At 39.2% G+C, this 20,039-nt stretch overlaps 1 protein-coding gene across 3 annotated transcripts in view; it reads left to right on the top strand.

The window, feature by feature from the left end:
- LDAH (lipid droplet associated hydrolase) overlaps positions 1-20,039 on the top strand; it is a 187,337-nt gene that overhangs the window by 62,690 nt on the left and 104,608 nt on the right. For all 3 annotated transcript variants that reach the window (XM_026655710.1, XM_026655703.1, XM_026655700.1), the window contains one exon: positions 11,188-11,357. In XM_026655710.1, the coding sequence (XP_026511495.1) occupies positions 11,188-11,357 (170 nt within the window). The remainder of the gene's footprint in view (positions 1-11,187; positions 11,358-20,039) is intronic.

Genomic DNA, 20,039 nt, shown 5'->3' with positions numbered 1-20,039 from the left:
TATGGCAATGCGCCAAAGACATTAGGATGGATTTATTTTTCTTGGAATTCTGCATTATGGCTGAAAGAGAGACCTAAGTGCTACTGTTGCAAAGTTGATCTTTCGTTATACTTAAATAAGGGCTTATTTTTTGTTTTCATTCTACCCAGGTGACGTGTGCTACACAGAGCTCCGTTGAATTCACCTATGAATCACAAACTGTAAATCTGTAACAGGTTTGTGTTTGTGCAAATGCAGACTGTTTTCTTCATTCACATAAGCACACACTTCCATGGTCATGCAAACTCCTAGGCATTCCCTGTGGTCTTGCAGAATCACAGTCTATTATATAGACAGAGCATTACTGATTCTGATCTTTGTTGTCCATGTCACAGGTCCAAAGATGAGCATATTGTTAGAGTTCTACACTAATAAAAGAGAGGTGTCAGCAGTAGCTATCCTGGCCTTGAATCGACTTCCTCTTGGTCCATTGCTAGTTTCCTGTCTTTCTTGTTTAAAGAATTTAAAGTTCAAATTCTGTGTCTTCCCTTTATAGGCACTGCACAGTTCAGCTCTACCTGAATCTCCTCTCCTTCATCCCTGCCTTTACCTCTGTGCTCTCATCTTCTCACAGCGTTGCTGTCCTTGCCGCCTTTTCCCATTCTCTCCATGGCTCCTCTTATTCCACTCCCTCGCGGTGGAGACTCGTCTTTTTTCTCACCTCTCCTCCTGTCTTGTTTTCCTCATTCAAATCCAACCTGCATGCCCACACTTTTCACTTTGCTTTCTGCTCTTGGGCTCTCTACCCCTCTTCCCTACTTCCATCTATTCAAACATATCGAAGCTTATAAGCTTTGTTCTTTATGGTCAGATTCTGCTAGTCTTATTTATGTTTTCTTAGTACCTTATTTACTGAGGGCACGTCTTCACTACCCGCCGGATCGGCGGGTAGCGATCGATCTATCGGGGATCGACTTATCGCGTCTAGTGTAGACGCAATAAAATCGATCCCCGATCGCTCTGCCGTCAACTCCGGAACTCCACCACAGCGAGAGGCGGAAGCGGAGTCGGCAGGGGAGCGGCAGCAGTCGACTCACCGCCGTCCTCACAGCCAGGTAAGTCAACCTAAAATACGCAACTTCAGCTACGGTATTCGCGTAGCTGAAGTTGCGTATCTTAGGTCGACCCCTCTCTCCCCCGTAGTGTAGACCTAGCCTGAGTAACCCCATTGACTCTGTCCTGAGTAATGCCACTCATGTTACTTTTTTTTTGTTTTAACCATTATCCGATTACCTCCCTCTTTCCTTTATGTGTTGTCATCATATACTGTCTGCCTAATTTAGGTTACAAATCCCTTCGGTGCAGGGATAGCCTCTGTTTTATTCTCTGTAAAGACAATGCACAAAGTATTAGAATTAATAATAGCTCTTGGATAGAAGTCACTATGGAAATACAGTACAAGGTGTTATTAAAATGGGCCGTGGGCTGAAGTTTTTCTGCCTTTTCCCCAGTCAGTGATCAAACTTTGCCTGAATCTGATGGCAGAAATTTCCCTTTGTAAAACTGGAAGATATTTATGTCTGGCCAAATATTAAATGATGATTATACCACTATACATCTAAAGAATTAAAGAAGGAACACACCATATTGTAAGCCTCTGTCCAGGAATGCTACCTTACACACCTCAGGCTGGTGACACAACAGACTAAGATATCAGTGAAACAGTTTTCTCCTTTTAAAACTGGACAGTACTTATGTTGTCCAAATACGCAATAAAAATAAGACAGCTCCTAAAGGAAATGCATAAGGTAAGAAATGTACTAGATTGCTGCCTGCCAGAGTCCAACTCAGGAGCTAGGGCTGGGAGGACTTTTGGAGTCACGGATGCACAGATCGTGCCAACTCTTGGCCCCATGCGGTCCGTGGGGGGTGCCCCTTTCAGTGAGACAGCCCTTCTCGGGGGTCCACTCTCTCTTGGGGTCAGGCCCCTCCACCTCCTGGAGCCGCACCTCTCTGAGCCTTAGCACGTCTGTCTCTGCCGTGGGCCCCCTCAGGGAGTCCACTCGCTCTGGACCCCCGGAGCCTCCACCCCCGAAGGAGTTGATGCAACCCAGTTCTCTAGACCGGAGTGACTCTCAGCCAGCATAAAACAGGAGGATTGATTGAGAGTTGAACACAGCACAGGAAACTCTCAGGGCCTCAGACCTGGCCTCCCTCAGCCCAGCACATCCCAGACTCTCTGCATCCAGGTGGGCTCTGCCTGCTCCCCCTCTCCAGCCCAGAGCCCCCCTGCTCCCAGCTGGGCATCCGAGATCCCAAGCCCCGCCTCTGTCCATTGTCTTCTCTCCAGATAAACAGGGTCGTAAACTGGGGCCTCCTCTCCTCGCTTCTGTCCTCTGGCTGGAACCGGCTGGTTAGGTCACTGGGTCCTCACTCTGCAGCCCATTGTTCTCCCACTGGCCAGAACCGGCTGCAACTCCTGAGCTGGGTCTCCGGGTCGGGGTCTCAGGTCACCGGTTGCTGGGGTATCCATCCTCCAGGCCATTGGCTGGGGTCCCAAGTTCCTCTCCGGTCCTCTGTAACAACAAACTCCCTCTCCCCTCACCTCATTAAACCAGTAACACCCAGGGAAACTGAGTCCCACCCCCTCCGCATGCAAACCATGGAAACCCCACCGAAAACAAGAAAAAACAAGAAAATCCCCCACTTTGTTACATTTGGGAAGGGCCTTTTACAGCACAATCAGATTGCTCAGCTGAAACATGGCCTTTCTCTGTGAGAATCCAGATGAAGATGGCTTCTGCCAAGCAGGCGGATCCTCCTCGTCACATGGAGTAGAGTCAGCAAGTTCGTGATGCCAGAAAATTGCAAGATTTCCATCATGTAACTTCCTCATTATTATTATTGTAATATATTATTTGTATTCTGGTAGTCCTGAGAGACCCCGCTGAGGTCAGAGCCCTATTGTGCTGGGTGCGGTGTAGACATAAGAAGAGACAGTTCCCATCTTGATGGTCTTGCTGCCAGCCTTCATCACTGACTTCATCACGACATCTTTAAACAAGCACTTTCCTGCTTTCTCTCTTGCTGCCCCTCATGTTTGAGAAGAGCTCTCTGTAAACATCCACAAAGCTACTTCCTTCTCCTCCTTTAAATCACTCCTTACTGCTCACCTTTTTTGTGATGCCTCTAAAGAAACACAATGACAGTCAGGTTGCTGGTCAACTCTGCATATTATGGTGACCAATATTGTCTCCTTATGCTCCTGTTTGTCTGTGTCGCCACCTGTTGTCTCTTGTCTTATATTCTTAGGTTATAAATTCTTCGGGGCAAGGACTGCTGTGGGTTGTTTTTGTCCTGTTTGTACAGCAGGGACCTGATCCATGACTGATGCCCCTAAGCGGTATGAATAAAAAGTCAGGATGAAATGAAGTATGATTGTCTCCATTTTCAAGATGAAGAATGGTGCACACATAGATCAAGTGACTAGCTCATGATCACACAGGAAGTCTGGCAGAGCCAGGAATTGAACCCAAATCTCGTGTCTCCCAGTCCAGGCTCTAGAACCACATACTGACTATCCGAGTTTTCCCTCCTCTATACCATTCATCCCAATTAACCTTCTGAGGTCAGCATGAGCTGCAACTTGATACAGTTTACAGGCATCTAAAAACAAAATCATAACTGGCTTCTGTGGACAGTTTGCAGAGAACAACATTCACTCAAAATGCCATTGGTTCATGTACATGGTTGGAACTCAAAGCAGCATCCGTTAGCAGCTGGTGCTGAAGGCAGACCAAAATGTTCCAAGAGCAGACCTCTGTCTTCACCCATTGGAGGCCACTGTGCTGAGTAGGCAGAAGGCGTCCTCTGGTGTCCATGTAAAACAGAGAGAAGCTCTGGCAAGGGAACACAGACAGCAAGCAGTGAATTGGCAATTTCCAAGCAACAGCATCTGTTCCCTTTGTCCTCCTCTATTGCTGCAACAATAACTGGAAGGCGATTTGGGGGAGGGGACTGATTCATGATCAGTTGAAACCAAATGAAGAGATGGGTGGAGACAGAAATGCCCAGACACATGTATGCTGTACAAAGAAAACGTGGGGCAAAGTCCCATACCTCCAAGGACCAGAGGGAAGGGTAGAGGCATCCTAAAATTGTTGGAGAAGGGGCAAATACAGATCCGTTGTCCTCCTGAGACATCAGTGGGGAGTATCAGCCTGGTGTTCTTTTGTGAAATGGCAGAGAAGATGGCAAGCTCCTGGGCCTTCTCCCAGGAAGACTCACTGGTAGGAGGAAATTTGTTTGGGGGTGGGGAGTTGTATATGAGTGTAGGATTGACTGAGGAACTTCATGGGATCCTTCATTGGAATTCTGATGAGTGTCCATACCTCATACTTCTAATTGGCCCAGGCCTCATTGGCCCTCCCAGTACTCTTTGAGGTAATTTTATATTAGCAGTTTCATGTATACACTTCAGCTTCTCTTACAGTGCTGATGGTTGCCTCCCCGCCTCCCCACCAATGTTTATTTTATAGCCTTGAAAGCTCTAGTAAATGATTAGGGCCTGGCTCCCCACTCTCCTATACCTTATGTAGTCCTGTAACTCTTATAACTATAACCATTTTTATATGGTAGCATTGTATACGCATATCACACTTACTTTACATCAGGGTAAGTGATTATGCAAGGTGTAGGGAAACACAGAATTCGACCATCAAAACATATGTAACAGTACCTGTATTGACTTCCTATTTGGGCACTCAGGGAGATTTAGTGCTCCAAAGGTCTGTATTTTTATCTCTTAGGTCTTGAAGTTCATCTCGGCAAAAGTAGCTCTCTGCTGATTATTGCTTAGAGAAGTTTTAAATATGCAGAGCAAAATAGACACTAATGTGTATGCCTAGTTAATTTGTTTGCTGTAATTAATTTTTATTTTAAAAACAAATCTTTTTTTTACTGCATTTGTTGTGATCACACAAATATGATTTATTTTTAATACAAGACCCGTTGTAAAACAAATTAGACATTAAAGAATATTATTGCAGACATGGAAAGCAAATATTTGAGAACAAAATATAGATAGTCAATTTTATAAATTAAGTTTCATATTATTTTTCTAATAAAGAAAATAATGCACATAAATCAATCCTGAGAAAATTGCAATTTATTTGTGGAGGATACCTTTACAAAAAGTAATTACTCCAATAAACACTAATGAATAGTACGTTTATCTTAAATGTCTCATGAACAGTTCCCTAGGGGAGAAGGACCCAGATTGAGGTCTAAAGGTTAATCTAAAACACAATGCTTTAAGAACTTGTTCCTGGTGTCAATAGGGGTTTTTTAAATATTTATTGAACATTCTTTCATGCTGCCCCCGCCATTACTTTGGCATTTTACAGTTTGCTAATATAAATTAGCTAGGGTTCAATAATCGAATTGGGCTGGGTAAAGCGTGCAGGCTTTAAGCAGTAGATCTATGGGGGAATACATTTTCCAAAAATTTGCCTGTATTTCACGTGAAAAGCAAAAACTGGGCAGTTCAGTTTCTGAGTGCACAGTTCCATGGCTTTTAACATTTTTATTTTGGGTTTCTCAGTGGCAAAAAAAAAAAATTCCTAGATTCCACGGCCAGAAGTGATCATTTTGATCATCTTGTCTGACCTCCTATATAACACAGACCACAGATGTTTCCCAAAATAATTCCTCGAGCACATCTTTTAGGAAAACATCAATCTGGATTTCAAAATTGTCAGTGATGGGGAAGCCACCATGACCCTTGGTAAATTGTAATCATTGTATGCCTAAATAAGAGCAAGAGCAGTGGGGTGGGTTGATGAGAAGGGAAAAGTTTAGGGTCATTGAACTTGGCATCTAATTATGCAGCCAAACAGTGCTGATGGATTTCCCCATGTAATTCATATTTAGGGCTACTGTGGGGGGGACCAAACTTTAACCCCTTATATACATTTCTGTTCCGTAGCCAGTCATCATCACAATCCCTGCCCTCTTAGCATCCTTGGGTTTCACATTATCCCGACAGGAGCAAAGAAAAGGCAGGCCCAAAGTTATATTCTCCTCATGCTGGACTGGTTAATAAAGCATGGAAAGGGGAACACACTGTAACTTTCAAAGAGAGTGGAGTTGACATATATCCCTCTGAACTTCTAGATAAACTGTCCCTCTCTGAAACTCAGTGGCTCTTGGAGCAACTTTAGCTCCTCCCACATGTTGTAGCACAGCCCTCTATTGCTTTAGTATATTTGCAAATAGATGAGTGTCTACTTGTGCTATAGGAGGACCTGTTTCCAAGTTCTTTTTTCCCTTCTTACAGTGATGAATTAACCCTTTTTCACCTTTCAAAAGTAGTACATTTTTTCCTCCCTGATTTGGCAGCCCTCCATCACAGCTACGTTTTCCTGGATCCATGCTACCGTTGACCTATAGGGGTAGGCTTGTGACCATGGGAGATAGACCCTTCACCGGAGCCAGACAAAGAATATGGGAGTCACTGCTAGTTGAAACACCTCAGTGTGTTCAAAGCCAAATGTAAACTCCACCTATTTGCCCACAACAGTATCCTCCATTTCCACAGAGTCATTCGTTAAACAAAAGCAAAAACAAAAATAAAACCAAAGCCTGCTTGATAGGAGGGAAGGAAACGAGAGAATATCGTCATCTTTGGAAAAATGGGAAGTGCTCAGTGACAAAGGCCATACACATAGACTCATAACTGAATAACATAACTGAATGGGTGGCTGAACTGGTTGATTATCTTAAAAATAAAGTAACTGATAGTATCTGCTTTTGTAGATATCTGAAACTCTACTCTTCTATTTAAAAAAAATGAAAAGATAACTTTTCTCACAAGTGGCTGCCTCTAGCACTCCCCTAGATTATCTTCCCTTTATTTCAAAGGAAAGTCTATATTGTGTCTTAGCAGACCATGACTAAAATTTGGGGGTTATGGAATTACTGTATGAAGTCTTCAACTATGATTAAACATCCTGGGCCAGATTTCAAAGTTTGACCCTGGCAACTGCACAGAGATATTCATAGGTACCCAACTTAAGTGTTCAAAATCCTGTTGCCTAACTGGCTATGTGTGCATGAAAGTCCCTTATTTGCATGCACACTTCAGGGATGTACATCCAGAAATTAGGCATGTACAAAGGTAAGTGCACGATTTCATCCCTGCAGATCTTGCCTGCAGTGTCTTTTATGAGCAACTAGTTTAAAAGAGATCCAAGATCTTGTAGATTTTGTAATGATATGCCCCTGTTTATGGTCTCTGTGTCAGTCTCATGGGAGTTGTTACTGTCTGCTCATATGGCTGTATCGATTTTCTTCTCATCTAATTTCACTCACATACAACACCACCCCTTTTCCCCCTCCAAAAAGGCTATTTCTCTCAAACCGATTCTTCTTAGCAAGGTTAACCAGACAACTAAACTCTGAACAAACACTTGAATTTAATCTATCATTGTTTTCTGACTCTGGGTTTAATAGAGGTCAGAAAAAGAGATTCTTTAAAGCGATCGCAAGCTTATTTTTCCAAAAGCACATCAGTAGATTAACATTTTGCCAAAGAAAATACAGAAATACAGTATTTCTTTTAATACATTTCAGCTAAATAAAGTCTTAAGACTACATGGCTTGGCTCAGATAGGGTGTATTCAGCATAAGGTACAAGTCATGTAACTTCTGCTATCTAAAAATTCAGCTTAAATGAGCTTCATTTCAGCCGTGCAATTTATTCCACACCTGAGGTGAAGTAGCTCGTCCTTTGCTCTCTTCTCTGATGTAGAGCCATTAGAGAGGGAACTGCCAATGTGTTTGTGCAAATCTTTTTGCTTATATAAAGATCCCATTTAAACATCTCCACCCAAGAAATTCATGTTGATTTTGGACAATCCCTGGATGATTTTATTCTATAAAAATAAATAAATAATCATATAAACCAATGACACAACCCTGCTCCCATAGATTTCATTCCATTATAAAGGTAACGCTTGCACTGGAGAGACATTTTGAGATAACATGAGACCAGGACAATTTTATATGGGGCCAAAAAAAATTAAAATAAATGTAAATATATATGAGGATACATGATGATGTGGGATGGTCTAGAAGTCTTGGAGTTTGGAATGTGTGGATTATTCATGATTGGCAAAGCCGCGAGTGATTTCAGCATCTGCCAGTAGGGGTTTTATGGGTCCAATCCAGTAAATTTCTTATTTGTTCAAATGCTATTAACCATTGATTTGTGGCCATTCTTATTCATCTGTGAAAACAGCTATTGAAATCAGCAGGATTCCACACTGGCGCACATCTGCTTGTGGGATCAGGGCCATAGTTATTTTCCATGCTGAAAGCAGTTTCATATTTCTCTCTTGTACTATTATGTTTAGAGATGAAAGTTACTAGAATAATCACTGCTGTCAAACAAGGGAAGAAAATCTCATAGAAAAAATAGAAAATTTCAAACTGGTTTGTTCGATAGGTCTCAGTCCTGCCGTCCTTAGTTCGATTTTCTATTGAAATTAATACGTGTTTTACCTGAGTGCAGGATCAAGGCATAATCTGTAATTTATTGAAAGTTAGCATATGCATCCTAGAAAACTCCAGTACATGTTTATCCTCCCATGCAGTGTTTGTCATACTTGTGTAATTTGGCTTCACAATATATCAGCGTTTGAAAAGAAAAGAACACGCTTGCCGCCTAAAATTAGGCATCTAAATAAGTGGCCATCCTTTCAGTGGTTCTGAGCAACCACAGCTCCTACTGAAATTAATGAGAGCTGTGGGTACCTTAGCATCTTATAGGTCAATTATTTGGGTGTCTAAATATGGATTTAGGTGCCTATCTTCGGGAAGGCTAGTTTGAAAATGTTGGCACTATGTTTGCCCATAGTTGTTATTGATGTATGTATTTACGCAACTGTTTTAGTATGTCCATTGTATCAGGTAATATACATACGCATGGTGAGCAACTTTCCCTGACCTGAAGTTTGTAATGTAGAAAGACACAGTATCTGAACCCCAAATGCTCAAAAATCATGACTCATGCCCCACAGAAAATCATGAGATAAATTTTGTATTATTATTATTATTATTTATGCATGTTTTCCATTTGCCATCTGGTGTTTTGAGCTTTGTGGTACATATTTTTGAGCTTTTCACTATAATAACGAGAGTTACAGATTTATTTTTGTTTTATTTTATAAAATGAAAGCTGAGATTCCCATAAAATCACTTCTTTCTAGGTACCGGGGCTTTAAGTAAAACATCCGATATTACAAAACTCTCAATAAAATCCACAGAGCGAGCAACACAAGACAAATAAAGGATGGGATCAGAAACAGGCTTATAGAAAGAAACTGATTTGCCTAAGTTCCCGCAGTAGGTTAGTGGAAGAGCCTGGAATAGAACTCAGGTGTACTGAGTTCCAGTGAAGTGTCATGCCCTACCCATGGACCACGTTGCTATTCTGAATCTGACATGTTCTGTCTGTACTTTTACTGAGATGAGTGAGGTGGCCAACTATCTCCTGCATGAAGTTAGGCTGTCGAATAAACAAATAAAAAGTAGTAAAGACAACTTTTTGCTAAAAACAGAAATTAAGATGAAAAACAATGTTTTGGCCTTAGGCCCTTATTTGAAGTTTTGGAAAACAGAACAAGCTTTTTCATTTTCCATTACCTGCAGAAAGCCTCATTGGCAAAACATTGCTTCTCATCTAATTTTCTGTCCCTCACATGTGTTTTAATAAAACTTTTTTTTTTTTTCATTTAAAGCAACCTAATATAAATCATACCAGGACATGACCAATAAATAACAGTTTTACTAGGAGTATTAGTTTGGTTGAACAAAGCCCTTTCTGTGGCAAACTCTGTGGTAATTTGCTTGAGGTTTCAGGGGGGAGATATATTAGGATACATTATTTTCTTTTAACAATTATCATTTTGCATCAAAAGGTCATTTTATATAGGCAACCAAAAAGGTAGTCTAGTACAGTATCAGCTCATTCCATCCAGGAAAGTGGCTACTACATGCACAGTAGCTACAGTACATTAATGTGGAAAAAAAATTAGTATTTAAAACTGCTGACTGTGATTGACAAGAAATTTACTGTATGTGGATTTAAAACTTTGATGGCGGCATTAGCAGTATTGTGGACTATATTCTCATTTATGCTAAGCCCCCTTTATATTGTGGAAAGGGCCTTTAAAGAGGGTATAAATGTCATTTATTCTATGTATATTATTGTAAATGAAAATTTGGCCCTGTCTACGTTTTTCTCTCTCCCTCTCTCTCTTTGGAAATTAAATATATCTGAGTGCCTCACAGTCTTTAATGTATCTATCCTCACAAAACCCCTTCCTGGTAGGGAGATGCTACTATCCCAGTTTTACAGATGGGGCACTGAGGCACTAAGATACTTGCCTGGGGTTACACAAAGTCTTTGGCGGAGCGGAGAATTAGCAGTGATTGGTGAAGTCTAAGAACTCGTGTAAATTTATTTACAAGTTTATTAAAGTGGACTCAAAACAATCTGTGTATATCTGTGTGTGTGTGTGTGTGTGTGTGTGCGCGCGCCTCTGTGTTTTTAAATGTGAGATTTTGGTAGGGTTATTTTGAAGGTGGGAAGCATGGGGTTGAAGAAGTGGATTATATTATATAATGCACAGAAGGTCCTAAGGTTCATGGTCATTCTGACCTTTTCTGGAAACAAGTTCCACAGCTGTGGTCTGTTTGGAGAAAAAGTTCTATTTTGCGTGTGTTCATTTTGATCCTTAGGTTGCTGGTTCCATTGTTCATGTGGTACATCGCTGTTGTGGTAGGTCATGATCACACAAGGTAAATTGTCCCTGAGGAACCTGAGTCAGTCCATAGAGTACTTTGAAGATCAGGACCGAAGCCTTGAATTTGATCTTGAATTGAATGAAAAGCCATTGAAAAGAGAGCATCAGGCTGGGATGTTGTGCTCTCAGTTCCCTGGGTTGCTAAGTCCTTCCCTTTCCTCAGTTAGACGCAACATTTCACATCCTGTGCAGGTCATAATGAAGGTCTACGTTTATCAGTGGGTGATCACTCAAAATTACAAATTATTTTCATTTCAGAGAGTTTCCTAGAGAAGTGGGGGGAGATGAGTTAGTGGAAATGCCATTAAATAAAAGAATGTGTATTTGTTTTATTTTTCAGACACGGATATTAAAGAACTAGAGGATGTCTTTGGACTTCACGGACAAATTGAGCACAAGTTGGACTTCCTCAGAAAGAACGTGCCAAAAGATATGAAGCTTGTGCTGATTGGTCATTCAATCGGTTGCTACATCACCCTTGAAATGATGAAGAGGGCATCAGAACTTCAGGTATGTCAGCCTTGGGGAAGGGAAGTTATATCGCTCAGCAGAGCATCCTCCAAGCTTAGCATTTGATTAATCAACAAAGACGATACTCTGATTCCATATCCTTTGTTTAGAAGCAGCATCCCCTCTACTTTCAGACCAAGTTCTTATTAAAGTAAATGACGTTCAGTTACTTTTCATGAGTGTCTGACTCCAGAAGAGAGGAGAGTGATACAGAAATATATGATCTGATTTTTCCACTGTAAAGCACTGTGCGTAGCAATTTACACCCCTGCAAAAGAGATATGGGGAACTGCTGCCAACTCAGAATAGTAGTAATTCCCTATTTGTAAGATGAGGTAGGTATTTATGCAGGACTGATCTATCTCAAAGGATGCCATGAACGTTAATTAACTTGAGTAATCCAGTTTGGTAATTCAGTAGTAAATGTCATTATTGGCAGTGATGCAATTTGATATGTTTACATTTTAATAACATTATGCAATATATAATTTGAATGGAAGATCACATAACATATACGCTGCCGCATGTCATGGATATAAGGTGGGTTTTTTTATTAAAAGGGATACTGCTAGCCAGTTTCAGGATCAACATGCACCTAATTAATGTGTTTTGAAAAGCCTATGGTAATATGTGTCAAAATGTTTTCATAATTTTTTAAAATTTCCTTGAACATTTATTTATTATGTAAACATCTGCTATCAGTGCCATGAATTTAAATAATAACCAACAGAATAATAGCCTAGTAAAATGAGGGCCTGATTCAGTCTCTAATTGCTACTGTAATATAAATGTTTAAGAATAAGAATACTTAGGGCTTCCATGGTGCTTTCATAACTTCAGAGCAATTTGCAAACATTAAACCTCACAAAATCCTAGTAAGCCAGAAAAGTAAATATTTCCATTTTACAGAAAGAGAAACGAAGGCCCAACAGTTAACTGGTTTGCACAAGGTTAGAAGGAGGTAGTGGTGGTACTAGGATTGAAATTCCAGAGTTCCTTGCTAATAATCCTGTGCGGAGACCACTAGATATTTGACATCTGCATTGTGTTATTGCATGAGAACCTAAAACTGAAACTAGCTAATAATAAAAATTGACATTTTTAAAGGAAAGTGTTATGGATCAATCTGCTCTTATTGTCTGAAGATGAGTAAAAAGCATAAATTGTGAAAAATGAATTAGAGATTTCAATTTTTTAAATTATATAAAGTGTTAATAGTAGTAGAGTTAAGGACATTCTTTCTTTTTAAATGAAATACAAATGTACTAAAATTCTTGCTTTTGTGGCTTAGACCTAGTTTAGGCAGAGAAGTTTGTATGTGTGAGAGGGGGAAGATCTCGTATCTGATGTTGACATTTTCCTTTATATCTCAACATTTTCAGTGAGCTCCTTCGTGTCTAATGTTTTCTAGATAGCAAGTGACTTCAGGCAGGGACAGTGTCCTTCCTTTGAATGTGAGTGCCTAACACACTGTCAACACTTAGCAATAAATCATAAGAATTAATAATAGTGAGATTCTTTACTTCCACTCCTTCCAAATATTCACCTTTTCTTTTATATTAATTCCCTACCGGGACAGGAGGGGGAATACAATGCTCATATATATATATATATATATATATATAAGCCATTCACTTCTTTTTAACCATTTCCCCTGCCATTCAAGCTTTTTCCCCCTCTAAAAGAAACAGCAATTTTTTTCAAAAAATGAAACATTAACTTAACCTGATCTATTTCCACAGGCATAACTCATTCTGTGATTATAAACAAAGTTTTCTGAAGGAACTTGTGTAACTGTTTTTTCTTTTCAAGAAGGGAGTGTTCTAGAAAATATCATGTGCAGTAATTTGTCCAAAAATATCAACTTTTCTTTGGTCTCCATATGTATGATTTTTATTACTCAAATTGTTTTATCTGGTTTCCATTAACTATGAATTGTTGAGTAATTTTTGTTACACCTGGCCCGGTGGATACTGGCAGCATGATATTTGTCAATGTGTTGAAACTTCGGTATCTTTAGGACACTCTGAAACTGCACTGCGCAATGTGTGCTTGAAGTTAATATATGACACGCTACATTTAAGATGCATTTAACAATAGAAAAATATTTGTGTAAGCCAGAGTGTTGTGCAACCTTTGTCCTTTTGCCAAAAATAAGTTAACTGTTATGTTTTATAACGTATGAAGTGTGATAATAAGAAACTTGTGTTTCCATCTCCCTTTTTATTTTTACTGGAATATTTGATTCCCACAAGATTTCAAGCACATATGTGTAGTTTAGTAGCTAGATCATTTGGTTTTATTTTTGTATAGTTCTTTTGTGATATTCCTTTATTATATAAATTTTTGGTTTGGTCTTAAATTCACTGCTTTTTATGAACCTTTCATTGCTCATGTTTTACTGTTCTGATCTGGAGCTTAACGTGTTGTATATATTCTAGCAGTTCACTAGTTTTTATATCCTTAGTGAATATTTAGCAGGTTTAATTTTTGGTACTTAGTTTAAAACACTGTCATAATCTAACCAAATATTGTCCTCTTTATGAACAGGGATGAGAGAAACCTGATAGAATATGCTGGCAGGCATGAAAGGGAAGAAGTGAAATCTCTGTAGCATTGCCCTTCTGCCTCTCTTGCACTCCATGGTTCCTCGTCATCCAGAACTCTGGAGGCTTTAAGCTGTGCTAGAGTTTGACATCAGAGCTAGGAATAGGTTGGCGGTATTGTCAGGGATCACCCTATCACCACAGCAGCATCCCTTGCTGGCCTCAGTCCTCTTGTCAGAATTCCAAGTAGGAGTTTCTCTCTGTGTCCTCTGTGTGATTGCTACTGTGTAGTACGGGAGACTCTGCCAATGGTATCTCCAATGAGAAAAGGGGCAATGCAGGGGTGGGAATGACCCTCCAAAGGACTGCATTTTCCCTTTTCTCCAGATGCTGAGAATCAGTATAAATGGACAGACAGTTAGATGACTGGCCTGGTTTATGGGTATGTATTTAAGAATAGTCAAAAAGTACCCAAAGCAAGGAATAGGCTTTCCTTGTTAATGAATGGATGTATAAGTCTAAACAAATCAATATTTTTTTGAATCCTGCTAATCTCTCGGCCTCAGTGATAATTTGTGATGGTGAGATCCACAGATTAATTGTGCACTGGGTAAAAAGAAAAATGTGATTCCTTTTAGCAGTTTGTTCTGCTGCCTCTTCTTTTTTATTTGGATGTCCCTATATATAGAGAGAGAACATGGGACAAGCCAATTTACCTTCACTGTGCCAGTCATTCCTTTGTGTTCATAGATTCTAAGGCCAGAAGGAGCCACTGTGATAATTTATTCTGACCTTCTGCATGACACAGGCAATAGAACTTCTCTTTGAACTAGAGCAAATGCCTTTACCCTGGTAGTCTTCTCCAAACAAAACAGACCCAGTCTTTTCGTGTGTGTGTGTGCGTGCGTGTGTGTGTGCGTGCGTGTGTGTGTGCGTGCGTGTGTGTGTGCGTGCGTGTGTGTGTGTGTGTGATGATGATGATGACCAGAACTGAACACAAGTTTGAAGGCATCATTGACTGAAAACATTGTTATCCCATTCCATGTGCAAATTACCCCCAGCTCTTTATCCTGAGTGGTTACAGCTCATTCAGAATCCAGCAGCGTGTCTGAGTATTTCAAATTGTTCCTTCCAATATATCGTACGTTACATTAGTCAACATTGAATTCACCCACCCTGATGCAGTCCAATAACCCTGCTTTGTTGAGTCTCTCTGAAGTTTATCATCTTGACTAACTTAAATAATTTTGTGCCATATGCAAATTTTGTTGCAGTTCATGCCCTTTTTCAGATCATTAATAAATATATCAAACATGGCTAATATGGATTGTTGGGCACCTCACAGTTAACCTTTTGCCATGTTGAAAATTGATAATTTTTACCCATTCTTTGTTTTCTCTCTCTTAACTAGTTTCCAATGCATGAGTGAACTTTGCCTCTCACCCCATTATTAGTTGCATTTCTTCACAGTCTGAGGGACTTAATAGTCACAGGGTGAGGGATTTTATCTAAAACTTTGAAAATCCATATGCATCGTTTCAACCAAATCTCCTGTGTCCATTATTTATGTATGTATTTTATTTATTTTTAACGCATCCAGAAAAAACGAGTAGATAAGAGAGACACAATTTTCCTTTACAAAAGTCACTCTCTGATTATTTATGATCATATTATGCTCATATAGATATTTTATCATTCCCTTTAATTTACCTGGTACTGAAGGAAGGGTTATTGGCCTACAATTCCAAGGTTGTTACTATCTTCTTTTTTCTTTTTCTTTTTTTAATAACATGATATATATTACCCTCCATTCTTCCACTTTAGGATCTGCCTTTAAGCCCAAGAAATCCAGCAGTTCTTGAGAGCATTTAGGATTAAAATCAAATTTGGGCAACCAAAATGAATTCTTTCAAGTGGAATCTTCTGTATCCAAAGATTGGCCAGTCCAGCTGCCATGCAAGACAGAATGCCTGGTGTCAGCTACATTCCCTTCAAATCTCAGTGCCTCCTTGATATATCTTTTCCTCTTGTATGTGCCTGCCTTTATGTGACACGTTCATTGGAAGAGGACACCTTTGCCCATACCCCTTCTGATGAGACCTCCAGAACCTCCTTAGCCTTTGCCACTCTGTTTAATGGCTTAGGGTTTTGCAGTCTTTTAGGGCAGACTGTAGCAAATTGCCTGGACAACAATCTTTATTAAAAAATACGGAGAAAATTATAGTAAAAGAAAATAAATGGTTCGCATAACAATATATATAGATTTGCACTCATAAACTAAGTGAAAGCATCAATTAGAAATAAAAGAAGCAGATGGGGAAAAGGGGGAAAAAGCAATTACCAGTAATTTAAATTAGAATCTATAAAGTATAGAAAATTGGGAAGCTGAAGATATCAGAGAAAAATGAGTGGCTGGGAAGGCTAAGGCCAATGAAGAGGAGTTTTAGTGTACTAGAAACAACAGAAATCTTAGCAATGGTTTAGGCCCGTTATTAGATGGAGATGGTAAAAAGACGCAGAAAAGGTAGAAATGTTCAGTAAATATTTGTTTTGTATTTGGAAAAGCAGAATTATGTGCTTGTATCACGTGAGGATCATGTACTTTCCAGTCCATCAGCAACCAAGAAGGGTGCTATACCTAATCTACTAGGGATAAATATTTTAAAATGTGAGGGTCCTGGTAACTTGCACCCAAGAATCTTAAAAGAGATGGCTTAGGATCTCTTATCTGCTGATACTAATTTTTTAATAAATCTTGGAATAACAAGGAAATTCCAGAAGACTGAAAGAGTGCTAATGTTAAATCAGTATTTAAAAAAGGGCAAGTGGGATGACCTGGGTGTGAAATCATTTCCAGGCAAAATTATGGAAAACCCGATACAGGGTTTTATTAATAAAAAATTAGGGCTGTCGATTAATCACAGTTAACTCACGCGATTAACTAAAACAAATTAATTGAGATTAAAAAAATTAATCACGATTAATCGCAGTTTTAATCACACTGTTAAATAATAGAATACCAATTTAAATTTATTAAATATTTTGGATGTTTTTCTACTTTTTCATATATATTGTATTCTGTGTTGTAATTGAAATCAAAGTGTGTATTATTTTTATTACAAATATTTGCACTGTAAAATGATAAACAAAAGAAATAGTATTTTTCAATTCACCTCATACAAGTACTGTCGTGCAATCTCTTTGTCGTGAAAGTGCAACTTACAAATGTAGATTTTTTTGGTTACATAACTACACTCAAAAACAAATGTAAAACGTCAGAGCCTACAAGTCCACTCAGTCCTACTTCTTGTTCAGCCAATCACTAAGACAAACAAGTTTGTTTACATTTACAGGAGATAATGCTGCCCTCTTCTTATTTACAATGTCACCAGAAAGTGAGAACAGGCATTTGCATGGAACTTTTGTAGCTGGCATTGCAAGGTATTTACGTGCCAGATATGTTAAACATTTGTATACCCCTTCATGCTTCAGCCACCATTCCAAAGGACATGCTTCCATGCTGAGGACGCTCGTTAAAAAAAAAAAAATGCGTTAATTAAATTTGTGACTGAACTCCTTGGGGGGAGAATTCTGTCTCCTGCTCTATTTTACCTGCATTCTGCCATATATTTCATGATATAGTAATCACAGATGATGACCCAGCACGTGTTTGTTCGTTTTAAAAACACTTTCACTGCAGATTAGATAAAACACACAGAAGGTACCAATGTGAGACTTCTAAAGATAGGTACAGCACTCGACCCAAGATTTAAAAATCTGAAGTGCCTTCCAAAATCTGAGACGGACGAGGTGTGGAGTATGCTTTCAAAAATCTTAAAAGAGCAACACTCCAATGCGGAAACTACAGATCCTGAACCACCAAAAAAAAAAAAATCAACCTTCTGCTGGTGGCATCTGACTCAGATAATGAAAATGAACATGCATCGGTCCACTCTGCTTTGGATTATTATCGAGCAGAACCCATTGGCAGCATGGATGCATGTCTCCTGGAATGGTGGTTGAAGCATGAAGGGACATATGACTCTTTTTAGCGCATCTGGCACGTAAATATCTTGCGACACAGGCTACAATAGTGCCATGAGATCGCCTGTTCTCACTTTCAGGTGACATTGTGAACAAGAAGCAAGCAGCATTATTTCCTGGAAATATAAACAAACTTGTTTGTCTGAGCGATTGGCTGAATAATAAGTAGGATTGAGTAGACTTGTAGGCTCTAAAATTTTTCATTGTTTTATTTTTGAATGTAGTTTTTTTGTACATAATTCTACATTTGTAAATTTAACTTTCATGATAAATAGGTTGCACTACAGTACTTGTATTAGGTAAATTGAAAAATACGATTTCTGTTTTTTTACAGTGCAAATACTTTGTAATCAAAAATCAGTATAAAGTGAGCACTGTACACTTTGTGTTCTGTGTTGTAATTGAAATCAATATATTTGAAAATGTAGAAAACATCCAAAAATATTTTAATAAATGGTATTCTATTATTGTTTAACAGTGTGATTAATCGCAATTAATTTTAGTCGCACGATTAATCACGATTAATTTTTTTAGTCACTTGACAGCCCTATAGTAAGTTAGAGGATAGGAATATAATAATGCCTGTCAACATGGTTTCATGAAAAATAGGTCTTGTCATACAAACCTGATTTCATTTTTTACAGGATTACAAGTTTGACTGATAAAGGTAACTACTTAAATGTACTATGCTTGCACTTTTGTAAGGCATTTGACTTAGTACTGCATGAGATTCTGATTTTAAAAATTAGCACTACACAGTATCACGGCACACATTAAATGAATTAAGAACTGGTTAACTGACAGTTCTCAAAAAGCAGCCGTCATTGCGGGGAATCATTATCAAATGGGGATTGTTGTGGGGTGTGCCTGTCCTGTAGAGCCCCCCTGTTGCTCTAGAGCCCCCCTGTTGACCTAGTGGGGTGCTGCAGGCACCTTTCTCACAGAGCCCTTTAAGAACTCCACACAATCCAGATGGTTGCAAAACAAAATTTCCCTGCTGGGGTTCTACTTCAAATTAAATCCCAAAATAACCTTGAAATAAAGTCCCCCCCTCCCTTGGGCTCAGGGATCACACAGCCCTTTTCCTTGTGGCCTGTGGTCTCTGGGAAGAGTTCTCTCCCAGGAGAGCTTGTCCTTCTCTCTGAGGTGGTCATTGTTTAATTCAAGTAGGAGTAGAGAGGTTATTTTACCTCTGTATTTGGCGTTGGTGTAACCACTGCTGGAATACTGTGTCCAGATATGGTATCCACAATTCAAAAAGGATGTTGATAAATTGGAGCGGGCTCAGATAAGAGCCATGAGAATAATTAATAGATTGGAAAACTTGCCTTATAGTTACAGACTCAAGGAGCTCAATCTGTTTAGTTTAATAAAGAGAAGGTTGTGGGGTGAGTTGATTACTATCTGTAAATACCTACGCTGGGAACAAATATTTAATAATGGGCTCTTCTGTCTAGCAAACAAAGGTGTAAGACAATACAGTGGCTGGAAATTGAAGCTAGACAAATTTAGACTAGAAATAAGATTTTTAACGGTGAGAGTAATTAACCATTGGAACAATTTACCGTGGGTCGTGGTTATGCTCCATTACTGACCATTCTAAAATCAAGATTGGATGTTTTTTTCTAAAAGATAAGCTCTAGGAATTATTTTGGGAATGTTCTATGGCCTCTCTTATACAGGAGGTCATACCCATAGACTGGAGGACTGTACCCTGGGAAGCAGTGAGTCTTGAAAGAATTTAGGGGTCATGGTGGACATTAACTCAACGTGAGCTCCCACAGTTGTGCTGTGGCAAAAAGGAATAATGTGATCCCTGGATGTATAAAAAGGGGAATAATAAGTAGGAGAAGGGAAATGATTTCACCTCTTTATATGTCACTGATAAGACAATACAGGACTACTGTGTACTGTTTCAGTGTCCACATTTTAAAAAGTATGTTGAAAAGCTGAAGAGGATGCAGAAAAGAGCCGCAAAATTAATCAAGGGCTACAGAAAATGCCTTACAGTGAGAGAGCTCATTGTGTTTAATTTCTCAAAAAGAAGATTGAGAGGTGAATTGATTGCACTCTGTCATACCTACTTCTGTCT

This window comes from Terrapene carolina, unplaced genomic scaffold, assembly GCF_002925995.2.
Source record: "Terrapene carolina triunguis isolate 2854851 unplaced genomic scaffold, T_m_triunguis-2.0 Scaffold42, whole genome shotgun sequence".
In the NCBI taxonomy this organism is placed as follows: Eukaryota; Metazoa; Chordata; order Testudines; family Emydidae; genus Terrapene; species Terrapene triunguis.
The sequence above is the reverse complement of the archived record's forward strand: the minus strand, read 5'-3'. Positions and strand labels throughout refer to the sequence as shown.